Source organism: Lepidochelys kempii, chromosome 7, assembly GCF_965140265.1.
Source record: "Lepidochelys kempii isolate rLepKem1 chromosome 7, rLepKem1.hap2, whole genome shotgun sequence".
Lineage (NCBI taxonomy): Eukaryota > Metazoa > Chordata > Testudines > Cheloniidae > Lepidochelys > Lepidochelys kempii.
In genome coordinates this window covers 124153101-124170739 of record NC_133262.1, presented here as the reverse complement: position 1 = coordinate 124170739, position 17639 = coordinate 124153101, and the positions used below count along the sequence as shown (strand labels likewise).

The following is a 17639-nucleotide window of genomic DNA, read 5'->3' as shown; positions in this document are numbered from 1 at the left end:
TGTCCAATACTGCCCCAAGTGTTGCCAGCCCTAACAATCTGAAAATAAGTAAAATTGTACAGTCATAGGGCCTGCACCTAGGAGTCTTGCCACTGATTTCATTGAGAAGAGGAGATGGCCCTTACTCAGTTTTAAGGTGCTCTTGGCACCAGTGGAAAAGAGCTATTCTGTCCGAGCACAGAGGCTTGTTGGCTAACAGGGTATTTGTAGGAGTCTCTCCTTTGGGTTAAGGAGAGAGATAACCACATCAGAATTAAATCTTGTAGGGGCTACTTTGAATGGTTTTAGGAATAAAGTTAAAGGGATGTTGGCAGATTACAATTATATTTATAAAATTTTCTTAACTTACAATGTTATTGGTAACAGGTACGGATTCCAAAAAAATTATATTTTTTTACTTCTGTTTCTTTCCGCTTGGAGAATGAAATTTTTTTTTAAGAGTAACTTCTATTCATAGGTTTTAAAAAGCCACTATAGATGTATCCTGTACCTCAGCAGTATGCAAATATTGCAGTTGAAAGCATCAGAGTTCAAATGAACAAATCCTATTTGAAAAAATTGGATCACTTCTTTAATATTTTTGACCCATATGGAAATGAGTAACAGCTTCAGAGCTTTTCGGTTTGATTCCATATAAAACACTTAAAATGCACCCATGTTTGCCAAACAACAACAGAATCAAACTGGCATATTCTCATTCTTTTAAAAGGTTTTTAAAAATAGTGATAAATGTGAAATAAAGCTTAAACCACAAGACAAGTATTTGTCACCATCCCTTTAATGTCATTTCTCTACCCAATTTGCAATACAGTTTAGTACCTACTGCTGCATCAGTAATCTTAGAACATTCAAAATATTTGTTAAAGCTACCTGAAAACCCTTTCTTGGCTTCTAGCAATGGAGTAATTTACTTTTTATAATGTATTTCTTAATATTTATGAGGAGGTATCTTAGCTTTCTTATTGATAAACCCTTCTGAAATACCTGGATTTAACTCTTAGAGCAACTCATGACTCTAATCTCGGCTGCCCAAGAATATGAGATAGAATTCATCTATGCCATCTCGCCTGGACTGGATATCACTTTCTCAAATCCAAAAGAAGTGTCCACATTGAAACGCAAGCTGGACCAGGTAGGTCTAGTTGAAACTCTCAGCCCATGTGATTTTTAAGAATGTTTGGAACTTCCAAAATAACTCTAACTCATGTGTCTGCTATGTACTTGGTTGCATTTTTTGACCAATTTTGCTTTTTAAGTATTGAATGTAAGTGCCAATGTCTGTATAATGCTATGGCTGCTAATATTCAGAGTTTCTCATAAAATGAACAGTCAGGCTTTGGGATTGAAACTACTGCAAGGGTCAGGAAGGACTTTTTTCACCCAGTTTAGATTTTGTACAATTGGCCAGTGCACTGTGGGAACTTCCTTAGAGGTAGAATGCTGGCCTAGATGGAGGACTAGTGACCTGATCTGAAATAGCAATTCTTACTAACTGTTGTTGAGAGTTTTGTTTTTAAAATGATTTTAGGACCCTTAAACTAAGGCTCATTTCCAAGGGGAAGGAGGGTACTCCTCCCAGAAAAATTTCAGTAGGGGAAAGACCTAACGTGCACATTCCTTCTATGTTCCTGAGCTGTTCTGCTCCACTTCACCCAAGGGCTGTTGCTGAATTTGATCTTTCCTAGTTGTCTGCTTCTCCTATGAGATAAGCCTTGGATTGGGAAATTGGAACAGACTGACAGTCTCCAGTGGTATCCTGGAGAAAAACATAGTGGTGGGGTCAGAGTCATGCATTAATTGGAGATAACTGCCAAAGCGTGCCTCTTCCTTCCTTTATTAGAAAGAGTTTTGAATTTGCAAAGGACACTGTGGAAATGGAAGCACTCCAACATTCATCACTCATCTTGCGATGCTGTGCACTTTATGCAGGGTACTGTGGATTTGATTTAAATGTTGACATACACTTGGGAAGTTCAAGTGTATTTTTAGATTACAAATTACAAACTGAAAAACAGTGATTCCTCAAACAGAAATTGACTCTACTTATCATTTCATGGGCTATTTTAGGCGGGGATGGGGGGAACGTTGGCTGATCCTGTTAAAGGCTAATTAGCTTTTTGTTTTGTTAATTTTCTAAATGGTTCTCTTCACTTCTCCCCCCCTTCTGCTCTAGGTTTCCCAGTTTGGCTGCAGATCCTTTGCACTGCTGTTTGATGATATTGATCACAACATGTGTGCAGCAGATAAAGAAGTCTTTAGCTCCTTTGCTCATGCCCAGGTCTCCATTACTAATGAAATATATCAGTATTTAGGAGAACCAGACACATTCCTATTCTGTCCTACAGGTAAAACATTAGGACTAATTTTACTTGGTGATAGCTTTGAAATTAATGAGCCTTCTATTTTACTGCACCCAAGTCAAAAGAAGGCTTTCCATAAAGCAGTGACTAAACGTCTTGGGGCAATCTGGAAGAACCGACATTTAAGGAAAGAGTAAGGAAACTAAATGTGTGTGGTTTGGGGCATATAATGACTAAGGGGGGGATATAAGTCTATTTGAAGGGTGTAAACATGAGAAATCCAACTACTTCATTTTTAGCTGTTTTGTATCTTGCATCAGCATTTGACTTGACACTGTCAGCATGGTATTTTTTATATTGGGCTGTAAATTATTGCTTTGGCTCAGTTGCATAATCACTGTCTTTTGCAGGTACAATGGTACTTGCATTCTGAGTTTTGTGTCTCCTGTAAATGTTGGAGACCACTCCTTCATTGACATGTCACTTGTCTGGTGTTATTTTTGGGGAATGCAGTCTACATTTTCACTTACGGTGGTTGTACCTGTAATCTACCTCCATGCTTACAGGGAACTGTCAAGTTAGGATCCTCGGTCTAGCTGCAACCACAGTTTTCAGTTAAAGATTGTAACAAATCCAAATAAAACATGCATTGTGGATTCTAAGCACATGATGAGCCTATGATCAGAGTCTGGCAATTTCTTCTGCTAAAACTTCCTGAAGCCTGTCTCCGGATATACTGACTCTGAATTCAGATTCCCTTATTTACATAGGAATTGCAAGACTGGATCAGACCCTTAGTCCAGCATTGTGTCTCTGTCTGTGGCCAGCACCCGGTGTTTGAGGAAAAGGTGGAAGAAATCACCTAATTCCTGGTAGAGACTGGCTGGAGCCCTGAAGCATGAGGCTTTAATTTTGGAAGAGATATTAATGTTAACTCTTACAACTCAATTGGTAATAACTGGCCTTTTTGGTGAAAAGAGAAGTTAGTTAAGATGGGCTGGAGCTGTAGTTGCTGTGCTTAAAATCCAGTCCCATTTCGTAGAAGACAAAAGACAAACACGCAAAAGGGAAAAGAAGAGTAGCAAAGGAAAAATGTAACTTCTGTTTCTGGTGTTGACTTTTCATTTGTAACATCACTGCTGAATAAACAGGTACACCACAGTCTTATCAGCTGCTCTGAGACCTGACAAACTTATACAAGCATCAGGCTGTTTAGGACATTGCTTTTAGTTGCCTCTTTCTGGTCACAGATTTATGGCATTGTTGCAAAATACACAGTTTTGGCTGGCTTAGTCAGACTCTCCTTAGACAGATGGAAAAATGAGAGTGGTAGGAAAATTTCACATCCCACTTATTTGGGATTTAGCTGGATCTGGTGGAGGTGGGAGTGTTATCTGGGTCTCTGGCTCTCTTGGGATTAGGAAGGAGATGGTGGGGGTGAAAGCTCACTTTAGAAGTCAGTTTTTCCCCCTTCCCTACCCCCCCAAAGTCTGTAAGGACCCCAAAAGGGAGTGATGGGTGGAATTTCATGTCCTTTCATTATTTTGTCCATCAATTAAGCCTAGTTTTTGACACACCAGTTTTGGTTCACTGATTTCTGGTTTCATGCTTTTCTTGTTTACCAAGCATGATCAGAACTCAAGACTGTGTTAAATCAGTAGGCTGCTTTGTGTGGACTAATTCAGTCTTTCTGTGTCCGTTTCATACCTCTTTCCCATTAACATTTGTTTCTACAGATTATTGTAACCTTTTATAAACTTTCACTCACTCTTTACAGTTAAACTCACAGGTTAAATTGGTAGGCCAAATTATCACAATACTCTATTTCTTCACAAAGATACCCAAAAAGAATCTGGCAAATTCCATGTTGACAAAACAAACAAAAGACCCAGATCTACCACTTCTACATCAGCTCAGGATTCAGGTCCTCTGTCCAAGATGCTAGGACATATCAAGCAGCAGATGTCAGCAAAAACCAGTCTTTGCATTGCTAACTGAAATTAAAACTGAGAAAGTTCAACTTTAACACTGAAAACAAGAGTACTGTGAGAAATTGCATCTTGAACTATGGAACAAGTTTGAGGTGCTGCCAAAGCAGAGGAAGGTAAGACATAGATTGGACTTAAAGAAAAGTGGGCAGCACTTAGACAGTGTGAGTCAAGCTGCAGCAGACAGTTGTCTATTAACATAGACAGAACAAGACTTGGTAAGCAAAGAGACACTGAGGAAAGGAAAGCAGTGAAAAGCAACACAAGGAAAGATAAATGGAGAGATGTTGAAGACTTTATAGGAAACCATACAGCTGTTTACCAAATGTCTAAAATTGTGTGTGGAAAACTCAAAATAGAAAATGTATCAATAAAAAGCAAAGAAGGTGGAAAAATGTTTACAACTGAGGCAGAGCGGAAAAATAGAGGGCCGGAGCATTTCAAAGAAGGATTCAACAGATGCAGCCCTACCTCAGCACCAGATATATGAAACGTGTGAATCTGATCAGCTTGCCGTTAACATCAATCCAATAGAGATGACAAAAGTACAGGCTGCAGTCAGGAAACTGGAAAAATAACAGAGTAGTGGGAGATGATCAAATTGCAGCAACAATGCTAAAAGCACTTGATACCACCATCCTAATGAAACTTCCAGAACTGTTTAATGAAGTCTGAAAAAAGAGACCCTTTCTGACAAGTGGAAACATGGAATCTTTGTCAGAACACCCAAGAAGAGTGATCTCACTGACAGTAACAACTGGAGAACAGTTTCCTACAACACAGAATGTAAGTCTTCGGAAATGCGATACCACTCAGGACAAAAGAGGCAGTGGATGCAAGCTTAGAGAACAACAATCTGGATTCAGGCCCAAGGGATCCTGTGTAGGTCAGATATTCACACTAAGAACCATCTTAGAAGAATGTATAGAATGGCTTGCTCTCCTTGTCAGTTTCATTGTGCAGGCTGTCAACTGCCTTTTGAAAGTCAGTCATAAGTTATGGAATATTCAGGCCTATGGAATCCCACCTAGAGTTGTCAACATCATTAAGGCCATGTATAGAGATGTGAAGTGCTCTTTAATGGTGAACATCCAGATGAGTGGTTCACAGTGGACATTGGTGTGAAACAGAGATGAAAATGCGCTGCTGTTTAGTATTGCCATAGAATGGATAATGAGGAGGTGTATTAGCAATACAAACCCCTGGTATAGTATTGGTAGATAGCAAATTCCTAGAAGATCTAGACTTTGCCCATATTTTGCAACTGAGTGACATCCCTAGAAAGCTGCAAAGACAGATAACCTAGCAAAACCAACAGGCCAAGCTGGGCTCAAAATCAGTTATGCAAAAACATCCTTGGAAGCCAGACATCAAGGAGCAACATCACATTAGAAGGCTAAAGCATCAAGAAAAATGGAGCAGTTCATCTACCTTGGTAGCACCATATGCTAGCCAGAGATCTCAAGAGGGAAGTAACATCGAGGATAGAAAAGGCATCCACATAATTCAGTAAACTAAACAATGTTTGGAAATCAAAGAGCACCAGAACAAAACTGCGAATTTTCAACTAAAATGTAATCTCAGTGCTAGCATAAGACTGCAAGAGCTAGAGACCTGCCAAAACACTGGACAGAAAACTAGACTAGATGTCTTTGAAAATAAAGTGTATAGGAAAGATCCTGGGGCATTAGATGGAAAGATTCAGTTCCTCACAGATCTGAGAAATCACCAAGCAGCAGCTCCACTAGAATCAGGAAAAAGCGCAGGACATAATTGGGGCATGTGTTACAGATGCCAACACTCAGACTCCCACATGAAGTAATCAAGTGGAAACCTACTGGTGAGAGGAAATAAGTGCCCAAGAGAAACTTTAAAAACCCTTAGTAGGGAGGGCAGAGCAGCTGACCTCTCCACCATGGAGCAGATGGAAGCAGCAGCAAATGACAGAGAGGAATGGAAGAGAGTAGTGTCTGCCTTGTGCGCCAACAGTGGCACAGGAAGGATGTAATATAATTAGATATTATTTATTAGCCTATTTCCTCTTGTTTTTTCCTACCCCCCCCCCCCCCCCCCAAGATGTTCTGGTTTAACTTGGATTTAAACTTGGAGAGTGGTCAGTTTGGATGAGCTATTACCAGCAGGAGAGTGAGTTTGTGTGTGTATGGGGGTGGGGGGGATGTGAGAAAACCTGGATTTGTGCAGGAAATAGCCCAACTTGATTATCATGCACATTGTGTAAAGAGTTGTCACTTTGGATGGGCTATCACCAGCAGGAGAGTGAATTTGTGTGGGGGGGTGGAGGGTGAGAAAACCTGGATTTGTGCTGGAAATGGCCCAACCTGATGATCACTTTAGATAAGCTATTACCAGCAGGACAGTGGGGTGGGAGGAGGTACTGTTTCATATTCTCTGTGTATATATAAAGTCTGCTGCAGTTTCCACGGTACGCATCCGATGAAGTGAGCTGTAGCTCACGAAAGCTCATGCTCAAATAAATTGGTTAGTCTCTAAGATGCCACAAGTACTCCTTTTCTTTTTGCGAATACAGACTAACACGGCTGTTACTCTGAAACCTGTAGATATTCTAGAATAGCCTTTCCTTGTGTGTATCTAGAATTAGCAGTTCCAGTAAGCAATGACTAAGTTGAGAAATTGTTCCTCTAAACTTTGTCCCGTTGTCCCATTTCATCAGTAGTTGAAGTTCCCCTATGTGTGTGTGTTTATAAGATATAAATATTTTAGATTATGCTGCTTGTCTGTACTTAAACTGCAAACTGCCTTCTTTAGAATAGCCATTTGACACTAAAAGACTAAACATTTTCAGGTTTAGACTTGACTATTCGCAGTTTATCCAGAATATAGCATTTATTTATGGCAGCAGTCTATGTACTCTTAAACATAACTAGTTTGAACACAACATCCATTTTAAACCTCCTCTACTGGCTCCCCATCAAATTTCATATTTCTAAAAAATTTTCACTTAATGGTGTGGCTCTGTTTTACAGTTATTCTCCCAGGGTATGTAAAACTAAACCAATTATCTGTTTGCCATTGGGCTTTCCATACTATCATAGAAAGGAAGGGCCGGAAGGCACCTATAGAGGTCATCAATTCTAGTTGACACCGAACCAAATAAACCTAGACCATCTATGACAGCTTTGTCCAATTTGTTCATAAAAATCTCCAGTGATGGGGTTTCCACAACCTTCCTTAGAAGCCTGTTCCACAGCTTAACTACCCTTCTAGTTACAAAGTTTTCCTAATATCTAGCCTGAATCTCCCTTGCTGCAGATTAAGCTCCTTACTTCTTGTCCTACTTTCAGTGGACATGGAGAAGAATGGATCCCTATCCTCTTTGTAACAGCCCTTAACATAGTTGAAGACTGTTATCAGGTCCCCCTCTTCAGTTTTCTTTTCTCAAGACTAAACATGCTCAGTTTTTTAACCTTTGCTCATAGGTCAGGTTTTCTAAACCCTTTATCGTTTTTGTTGCTCTCCTCTGAACTCTCTCCAGTTTGTCCACATCTTTCCTAAAGTTTGTGTCCAATTTTGGCCAGCAGTATTCCAGCTGAAACCTCACCAGTGCTGAGTAGGGTGGGATAGCTACTCCCCGTGTCTTCCATATCACACTCCTATTAATACACCTCAGAATATTAGCCTTTTTTGCCACTGCATCACATTGTTGACTTATACTTAGTTTGTGATCCACTAGGACCCCCCCCCCCCCCCCCCCCGCAGTTCCGTTTCAGCAGTACTGCCACCTAGCCGGTAATTCCTCCATTTTGTAGTTGTGCATTTTATTTTATTTTCTTAAGTGAAGCTCTTTGCACTTGTTTTTATTGAATTTCATCTTGTTGAATTCAAAACAATTTTTAATTAGTTGTGGTCATTTTGAATTCTAATCCTATCCTCCAAAGTGCTAGCAACTCCTCCAACTCCTCCTTTGGTGTCGTCTGGAAATTTTATAATTCTGCACCCCATTATTCAAGTCATTTAATGGAAATATTGAATAATATGGGATCCAGGTCTGACCCTGCAAGAACCCACTAGATATGCCCTCCCGGTTTGACCGCAAGTATAGTCTTTCAAGTTGGTGTGCCCCCACCTTATAGTCATTTCATCTAGTCCACATTTCCCTAGTTTGTTTATGAGGCTGTTGTTTACGTAGGACTGTATCAAATGCCTTACTAAAATCAAGATATATCATGTCTACTGGTTTTCACCCTACCCACTAGGGCAGTAACCCTGTCCGAGAAGGAAATTAGGTTGGTTTGGCATGATTTGTTTTTGAGAAATCCATGCTGGTTATTCTTTATAACCCTTTTATCCACTAGGTGCTTACAAATTGATTGTTTAATAATTTATTTGTGTCATTCCAGGTATCTAAGTTAGGCTAAAGCTGAAAAAGGGGACAATGTTTGCCCTTCTCCAGTCTTCTGAGACTTCACTTATCCTCCATAAGTTTTCAAAGATAATTGCTAACGGTGCCAAGATTGCTTCAGGTCTTAAGTATCCCAAGGGTAATTTTATCAGGCCCTACTGACTTGAATATATCTAACATATCTAAATTTCTTTAATCTGTTCTTTCCCTATTTGGGGTTTGTGTTCTTACCCATTGTTAATATTAATTGTGTTAAATTGTGACCAGATACTTATCTGTTTAGTGAAGGCTGAAGCATAATAGGCATTAAACACCTCAGCCTTGATGACATCAATTATTAGCTCTCCTTCGTCTCTAAGTAGAGGGACGTACACTTTCCTTCATCTTTTTCTTTCTCCTGATGTATTTAAAGAACCTTCTCTTACTGCTTTTTATGTTTCTTGCTTGGTGTGACTCATTTTGTGCCTAGTGTTTCCTAGTCCCTACATGCTTGCACTGTTCTTTTATACTCCTCCTTAGCAATTTTCTCCATGTTTTCACTTTTTGTAGGATTTCTTTTTGATTGTCTTTGAAACTTTATTAAAGGAATTTTAAAAATTCCATTTATATAGCATCCTTCAGTGGTGTTGCAGGGCACTTCAAGAGGAGATGAGTAATATTAAATATTTCAGAATAAATTCCCAAAACAGCAACCTTGGCTGGTTTTTGAAACAAGGATTTTGTTCCAACATTGTAGCTACCTATTGCATCACTTACAAAACCCCAAGCTTAAACATAAACATCACCAATCTTAAACTGTTCAATGAACAAACACATTTTTCTTCGTGTGGCATCTTCACTTTTAGGATGTATTGACAGGGTGGCTTGGACTGATAAGACTTTCTAATGGCAGTGCCTGTTGAAGCACTCTTGTGGTTCTGTCCTTTCCCTCACAACTCCTAATGTTCATAAGGCAGAGCTATAAAAGAGGGACATGGCCCACTGACTGCCTCGATTATTCCAGCTACAGTAGCAGATGATCTAGGGCCTTGGACCCAGGTTCATTGGAATGGACCATTTTTGGTGGTCCCTTCTGGATTTGAAATGTACGAGTTTTAATATCCTGGCACAGACTTTTGGTTTCTAGTATATTAGAACTGAAGACAAAGAAATTGGTGGTCCCTCTTCCTCAGTCCTAATTTCAGCATGGTACCTGAGGGTGTGATAGGAGAAATTGAGGTGGTCAATATGCCCTTTCCCCTTGTTTTATAGAGCCGGACTCCAAACATTTGGCGTTGTGAGGGCCGGGTAGGGGGTGCAAGAGCACTCTGTGGGCACTGCCTCTAGAAGGCTCTGCTATTCCGTGCAGTGCTGTTGGCACATCCCAATTCTGCAGAAAAGGACCTAGGGGTTACAGTGGACGAGAAGCTGGCTATGAGTCAACAGTGTGCCCTTGTTGCCAAGAAGGCCAATGGCATTTTGGGATGTATATGTAGGGGCATTGCCAGCAGATCGAGGGACGTGATCGTTCCCCTCTATTCAACACTGGTGAGGCCTCATCTGGAGTAGTGTCCAGTTTTGGGCCCCACACTACAAGAAGGATGTGGAAATATTGGAAAGAGTCCAGCGGAGGGCAACAAAAATGATTAGGGGACTGGAACACATGAGTTATGAGGAGAGGCTGAGGGAACTGGGGATGTTTAGTCTACGGAAGAGAAGAATGAGGGGGGATTTGATAGCTGCTTTCAACTACCTGAAAGGGGGTTCCAAAGAGGATGGCTCTAGACTGTTCTCAGTGGTAGCAGATGACAAAACAAGGAGTAATGGTCTCAAGTTTCAGTGGGGGAGCTTTAGGTTGGATATTAGGAAAAACTTTTTCACTAGGAGGGTGGTGAAACACTGGAATGCGTTACCTAGGGAGGTGGTGGAATCTCCTTCCTTCGAAGTTTTTAAGGTCACGTGTGACAGAGCCCTGGCTGGGATGATTTAATTGGGGATTGGTCCTGCTTTGAGCAGGGGTTTGAACTAGATGACCTCCTGAGGTCCCTTCCAACTCTGATATTCTATGATTCTGTGATTCAATGAAATGAATGTACAGAGATCACCTTGAAGAACTCCAGTTACAGATAAGTAAAATAGAAAGATGCATATTTCTTCACAACTCAACAGCCTTCACTGACACAAAGTGAATGCTTTTAAAATTAGAATCTCAAATACAAGCACAGCAGAACCCTTTTGAAAAACAAATATACAGTCACATTGACTAGTCTCAGCTGGAAGGCCACATACATATTTTACCATAATCTTCACCATCATAGTGTAAATCTTGGTTTGGCTGTCCTTGATTTTAAGATCTTGAATTTTTGTAAAGGTTGATAACTGAATGACAATGTAGTTAACCTACACCTTAGCTGATTTGGTTTATTTTTTTGACTTTTGTAGGGTCTTTACATCTTTCTCTGTTGTACAGATAAATGAAGCATTTAAATTTTGTATAAACGGGATGTATGGATCAGCAGACTCTTAAATGCAATGCATGGCTGGCAGTGGTTGGGCAGGCGTTTTTGGTGGTTGTGTGTTTTTTTTTTTTTTACAGCAGCGCTTAGATTCCAGATTAAATCGGGAATGGGAGGCACTGTGCAAATACATAGTAAGAAAAGTTTCTGCCTTGAAGAGTTAGACAACGTAAAAAGGGGAGGTGAAACTGAACCACAGAGGTGAAGTGACTAAATAGAGCCTAAAAAGAAAAGGAGTACTTGTGGCACCTTAGAGACTAACAAATTTCTGCTGATTACCAGTCCGGCACCCTATCAGCTGAAGCATGCTGCCTTTTGACTATACTGTTAATGTGGAGCCCTGCTTCATTCTATGTTTGCTTGACAAAACACGTGTTTACTTTGTAGCCGCATTGGTTATGCGTGTACCTGTTTTCTTAGATTAGAGAGACAAGGTGAGTGAGGTAATATCTTTTATTGGACCAATTTGTGGAATCAACACAGCTACAACACTGTTCTTATATGGCATCCATCAATGTACCTATGTGTAAAACTTGAAGGGACAATAAGCTGTTTTTGAGCAAGAGGGAGACCAACATTAGATAAGTCAGAGTAGCAGATAGGGAAATTCTTATGACCTGTAACTTTGAAAACAGTTTAACAAACATTCAGATGTATACAGCCTTCTTTGCCTTAGGAATGAATGTGGGAATTTTCAGGCCAAACCACTTTCCAGGCCAGCATTAAAAGAGGGCAAAAATAGGGCTATATAATGGAAGCTGTCTGCAGTCTTTAACTGTGGAGAGATTGCTCTCTCTTCATAATGAGGCATTAAGTATATCTCATTCAAATTTTGGCGAGTGGGATTTGAGCACTGTGGAGTATAAACACATTCTGTGCTTAAGATGGAAAACTTTCTTAAATTTTAGGCTGTGGAATAATTCCTGTAAGGGAGCAATTGAGAGCCTCATTGCTTGACACTTAGAACTGATCCAGAGACTAATCTAAAATATACTGAGATGGCAATAATTCGGAAGTCCTGGTCTCTCTTGTTTCTACAAGTTGTCTAATCCTACCCAACTAGACACAGGAGGGACTTGACTTCTGATTCATGTACCCCCTGTGTGTAGCCACATAGGAGATGAGGTGATCGGTGTTCCTCTTTTTGTGGCCAAGATACCATCTTGTGCATTAACTGGATGTTCATGTACTTATTTTCATGTTGCCTTATATGTTGGAGAGGAAGGTGAATACTACTGTTAGGAATTGCTTCCTAAGGGGTCTTACGGGAATGACCAATCAAATTATTGTATGCAGTGGTGGTGTAGCCATGTTGGTCCCAGGATACGAGAGAGAAAAGGTGGGTGAGATAACAACTTTTATTGGTCCAACTTCTGTATAGCTTGAAAGTTTGTCTCTCTCATCAACAGAAGTTGGCTCAATAAAAGGTATTCCCTTACCCGCTGCATCTCAGACTACTCTCTGTCCTGCCTAATTTGAAGATGAATCTGTCATCCCATATCCACCTGTACTATTGGGCTAGTAAAAATGCCAAGTAAAACTCCATTATTCCAAGACTGTAATGTCTGTTTTCACAGTACATTTCTTTCTAATGACTGTCATTACTACTAGGATGTCTTTTTTTTTTCCTTTCTTTTTCCCCCTCTCCCCCCTCTAGAATATTGTGGAACTTTCTGCTATCCAAACGTTGCCCAATCCCCTTACTTACGGACTGTAGGAGAGAAGCTGTTACCTGGCATTGAGGTGTTGTGGACAGGTAGGAATCATGCTCTTTGAGTTGATTAGTAGTCTTAAATGAACTCAGGCTTTTAGTAAATGATTTTATTGTACCAGTGAAACTACTTTGTTGTTTTTGTGTATGAGTGCTTCTTAACTATACGTAAAGTCCTCTAATTATCCAATTGTACCTCTAGGTCCTAAAGTTGTATCTAAAGACATTCCAGTAGAATCTATTGAAGAAGTTTCTAAGATCATCAGGAGAGCTCCAGTCATCTGGGATAACATTCATGCTAATGATTATGATCAGAAGAGGCTGTTTCTTGGGCCATATAAAGGTCGGTCGACTGAGCTCATCCCTCGACTGAAGGGAGTCCTGACCAATCCAAACTGTGAATTTGAAGCCAATTATGTTGCTATTCACACACTTGCGACTTGGTACAAATCCAACATGAATGGAGTGAGGAAAGATGTGGTGATGAGTAAGTAGATTTGTATGGTTTAACAGTTGATTATCCATTGAGTTGGGACAAGGGAAAGACAACTGGACCAACTTATTATAGGTCTTGTAGAAGTGGTTTTAGTGACCAATCATGGCATATTCTCTTATTCTAATCCCTGCTTCCAGGTGCCAAACTCTCAGAATATATATTGTGCTCCTTTTTGATCTAAGAGGCCTCCTCTCAGATCAAGAAGGATCGGATTTGTAGTCTTTGTTGCTGTACTTCCATGTTGAAGCTGAGGGAGGCTGCAATTTGCTCCATTTTACACATATTGGATGCAGCAGTTCACTTCTGGTTTTTGCAAAATGAGGCTGTGTCTGGCAAAGCTTGGGTTTCCTGGTCTAGCACTCTTATTGAGAGCTTTAAAAAAAAAAAAAATTGGTATGCAAGATTCCAGATATTTTTATGTGCTGTTTTCTCAACTTTTTCCTTTAGCTGACACTGAAGACAGTACTGTATCAATCCAGATTAAATTGGAAAATGAAGGGAGTGATGAAGATATTGAAACTGATGTCCTGTATAGCCCTCAAATGGCTCTGAAGCTGGCCTTAACAGAGTGGCTGCAGGAGTTTGGAGTACCTCACCAATACAGCAGTGAGTTGAATTCACTTGGTTTTCCTCTGGGCACAGTAGGAATGCTGTCAGACAGGTAGAATGGTTTAGGTTTGGGGCTAAAGGAAATGGTTTTACAAAAGCAAAAATATTTCCATGATTCATTAGGCAGAAATGGAAGTATTATCAAACTTTTTTGTGCAGGAACTGTTAAACCAGGTTCTATTAAAGATGCTCCTGACTCAGCTGAGGAAAGCATCTGTTATGGTGCCAGAAGTTCCAAGAGGCCATTCTGTGTAGAAAAGAGGATCAACAGAGGTCATGCTATCCGATCTGACTGGCCCCAATGCAGTGCACTTCCATAGATACTGAGGGTCTGAGAAAGATCGGGTCTCCCTTGAAGGGGATGTGAGATGACGTAAAACCAATAACAATGTCCCGTGGAAGCTGTTGGATTGATTCCTCTGATGCTCAATGGTGTCCCCTCAGCACAATACGGATGAGTCCTCACTGCAGTAGGAGCCAAATTCTGAGGTAGAGCCCATGGCTCTGTGGGGCCCATTGTTCCTGCCAGACCAGAGCTTGGCATTATAGTTATGTCATTTCTGAGAGAATCAGGGGGATCTCATGATACACCAGCGTGTGATGGACAAAGCGCTTCAGTTGTCCCTTTGGACAGCTCCGTGGTTCAAGTCTTATTAAGGATTTAATCTAACTGGCTTTGGCAGGGAGTGGTGATGAGGCAAAGGTGTCTATCAGTTGCTGCCTCTTCTCCCTATCCTCTCAAAAGACCTACTCTGCCTAAATCCTCAGGCTCAGTAGTGCTACCTGCTGTGAAGGCACTCTCTCCTCTCGTCAGTGATTTTAAAGCATATGCCTGGATTTGAAGAAACTGAGGGACCGTTGTGGGTGGACTCTATTACCCTGGGCTCTAGAGTACTAGAATAAAGGTGCTTGTACACACTTACCCAGCTGCTTTCAAGTGAGTTCTCTATCCTCATGGCAGGGCACACAATATAGTTCTACAGGGCCATACGGACAGAGAACTAATGTTGCTTTAATTGATAACGTTTTTATTCTCACCTTAGTTGCAAATGGTGCTATCAGTGCATAAATATTAACTAGTCTATTTAGAAAGCTGCTTCCGTCCCATTTGTGCCACCAGTCATACATGGAGGGGGAAATCCTCCAATTCAAATGTCTGTCATGGTATAGCTCTTGAACAGGCTTTATAAATTTGTCAAAGTATATTCTTAGCAGCACTGTAAGGGAGTCACTAATGATGGTTTTACCTTGACAACTGATCATGTATATGAGGGACCTGATCATTCCCCTCTGTTCGGCATTGGTGAGGCCTCATCTGGAGTACTGTGTCAAGTTTGGGGGATTTGATAGCTGCTTTCAACTACCTGAAAGGGGGTTCCAAAGAGGGTGGCTCTAGACTGTTCTCAGTGGTAGCAGATGGCAGAACAAGGAGTAATGGTCTCAAGTTTCAGTGGGGGAGCTTTAGGTTGGATATTAGGAAAAACTTTTTCACTAGGAGGGTGGTGAAGCACTGGAATGCGTTACCTAGGGAGGTGGTGGAATCTTCTTCTTTTGAGGTTTTTAAGGTCAGGCTTGACAAAGCCCTGGCTGGGATGATTTAGTTGGGGTTGTTCCTGCTTCGAGCAGGGGGTTGGACTAGATGACCCCCTGAGGTCCCTTCCAATCCTGATATTCTGTGATATTATTCAGAATTTAGAAAGGTTGATTTGGTGTTAGTAGGGATTGCAGACTTTCAACTTGTTTGTTCTATTCTCAGGTAGGCAAGTGGCCCACAGTGGTGCTAAAACCAGTGTAGTTGATGTGGTGCCTCTGGTTGCACCATCATCTCTAAATGCAACAACTGTGGTTACTACTGTTTACCAAGAGCCCATCATGAGTCAGGGGGCAGCACTGAGCAGTGAGCCACCAGCACTGGTCAAGGAGGAAGAAAAGAAGCAGTCTGATGAGGAGCCAATGGACATGGTGGTGGAAAAACTAGAGGACGCAGACAAGAATGTTAATCAAATACTGACAGATATTGCTGAAGCTAAAATGTCTGAGGAGCTAAAACCAATGGATACTGATAAAGAGAGCATAGCTGAATCTAAGTCCCCAGAGATGTCTATGCAGGAAGACTGTGGTAGTGACGTTGCCCCTATGCAGACTGATGAACAAATGAATAAGGAACAGTTTGTGCCTGGGCCAAACGAGAAGCCTCTCTACACCGTAGAACCAGTGACTCTAGAGGATTTGCAGTTACTTGCTGACTTGTTCTACCTTCCGTATGAACATGGGCCCAAAGGTGCACAGATGCTGAGAGAGTTCCAGTGGCTCAGAGCAAATAGCAGCGTTGTCAGTGTTAATTGTAAAGGAAAGGACTCTGAAAAAGTGAGTGTGACTATGTCTTATTTTTCTTTCCTTAAATCCTAATCCTGAGCTGCATTACACATTTCCTGTAATACAGGGAGATTGTGTCCCTGGAAACTTTCTAGCTGAGTAGATCATGTAGCCCAAAGGCATGCTTTGTGCAGGGGCTGTAGGGGCATGTAAAGATTGCTGGCATTTGACCAGAGAAGCACAATTTGGCCTTCCCTGCTGTAGCAGCGATAGTGAAAGGGTATTGAACAATGGTTGTCGGTCAGAACTGTAATAAAAGAACCTATACAATTTAAAAAAAAAAAAAATGAAGTACAGCATAGTGCAGTTTTTTGTTTAGAGAAGTCTAGTCTCTAGAAGAGTATTTTTGATCTTGTGGATCTTTTGTCTCCTTCAATAGATTGAAGAATGGCGCTCCCGAGCAGCCAAGTTTGAGGAGATGTGTGGATTGGTCATGGGAATGTTCACTCGCCTCTCCAACTGTGCCAACAGGACGATCCTTTATGACATGTACTCCTACGTCTGGGATATCAAGAGTATCATGTCAATGGTGAAGTCTTTTGTGCAGTGGTTAGGTAGGTGCACTGGGAACTGTTTTACACTTTTTTGTTTTTAATTAGCCCACAGAAAAAATATTTCACAAAATGCGTTATTTGTGGCTTATGGTCTTATTAGATCTTCATTAAAATCTTTCCTGCCTCACTATTCTGAAATACTGTTCACTCTACTTTGAATTGGTACTGGTGTTATGAGTAACAGTGTTCAGGCACTGGCGGTTAAATGAAACTTCAGTTTTTTCTTGGGCTAATGAAACTTAAATCTCATCTCTGAAACATAAGCGCTGCCTTTAACTTGCTCTGACTGAATGCACACTGGACTATGCCATGTAACTCCCTTGACACCCTGTTATGTGATTGGAAATGACACTATGAAATGTGACCGCACATCAGCCATCTGCTGCTTGCTCTGTCTCGATAACATTATTGCTGTCTTCAACAGAACAATTGCAGAAGTGACCTTTCAATGGGCCTGGCCAAGAGGAAGCCGATCCTCCCAGCCCTTGCGCATGCGAGCTTTAGCATATAAGGCTATTCTGGTGCAAAATGGTTTGCTTTAACATTTTCCAAATAGTTGATTTTTGGCAAAGGGTGGAAATTGGAGAGCTCTGTAAGTCAGCTTTTGTCCAGATTTAATCTGAGACTTTTAAACAGAGCTTGAAAGACATTTTTTGTTTGCAGCTTTTTTTTTTTTGCTGAAACATGTTTTTGGGGATCCTAAGTTGGCAGATAGCACCAGCATGGCCT

The 17639-nt window shown here is 40.9% G+C and overlaps 1 protein-coding gene across 4 annotated transcripts in view; it reads left to right on the top strand.

The window, feature by feature from the left end:
• Window positions 1-17639, top strand: part of OGA (O-GlcNAcase) — a 51300-nt gene that overhangs the window by 7222 nt on the left and 26439 nt on the right. For all 4 annotated transcript variants that reach the window (XM_073354575.1, XM_073354576.1, XM_073354577.1 and 1 more), the window contains 7 exons: window positions 1002-1132; window positions 2174-2345; window positions 12822-12920; window positions 13078-13362; window positions 13819-13977; window positions 15737-16347; window positions 16736-16910. In XM_073354575.1, the coding sequence (XP_073210676.1) occupies window positions 1002-1132; window positions 2174-2345; window positions 12822-12920; window positions 13078-13362; window positions 13819-13977; window positions 15737-16347; window positions 16736-16910 (1632 nt within the window). The remainder of the gene's footprint in view (window positions 1-1001; window positions 1133-2173; window positions 2346-12821; window positions 12921-13077; window positions 13363-13818; window positions 13978-15736; window positions 16348-16735; window positions 16911-17639) is intronic.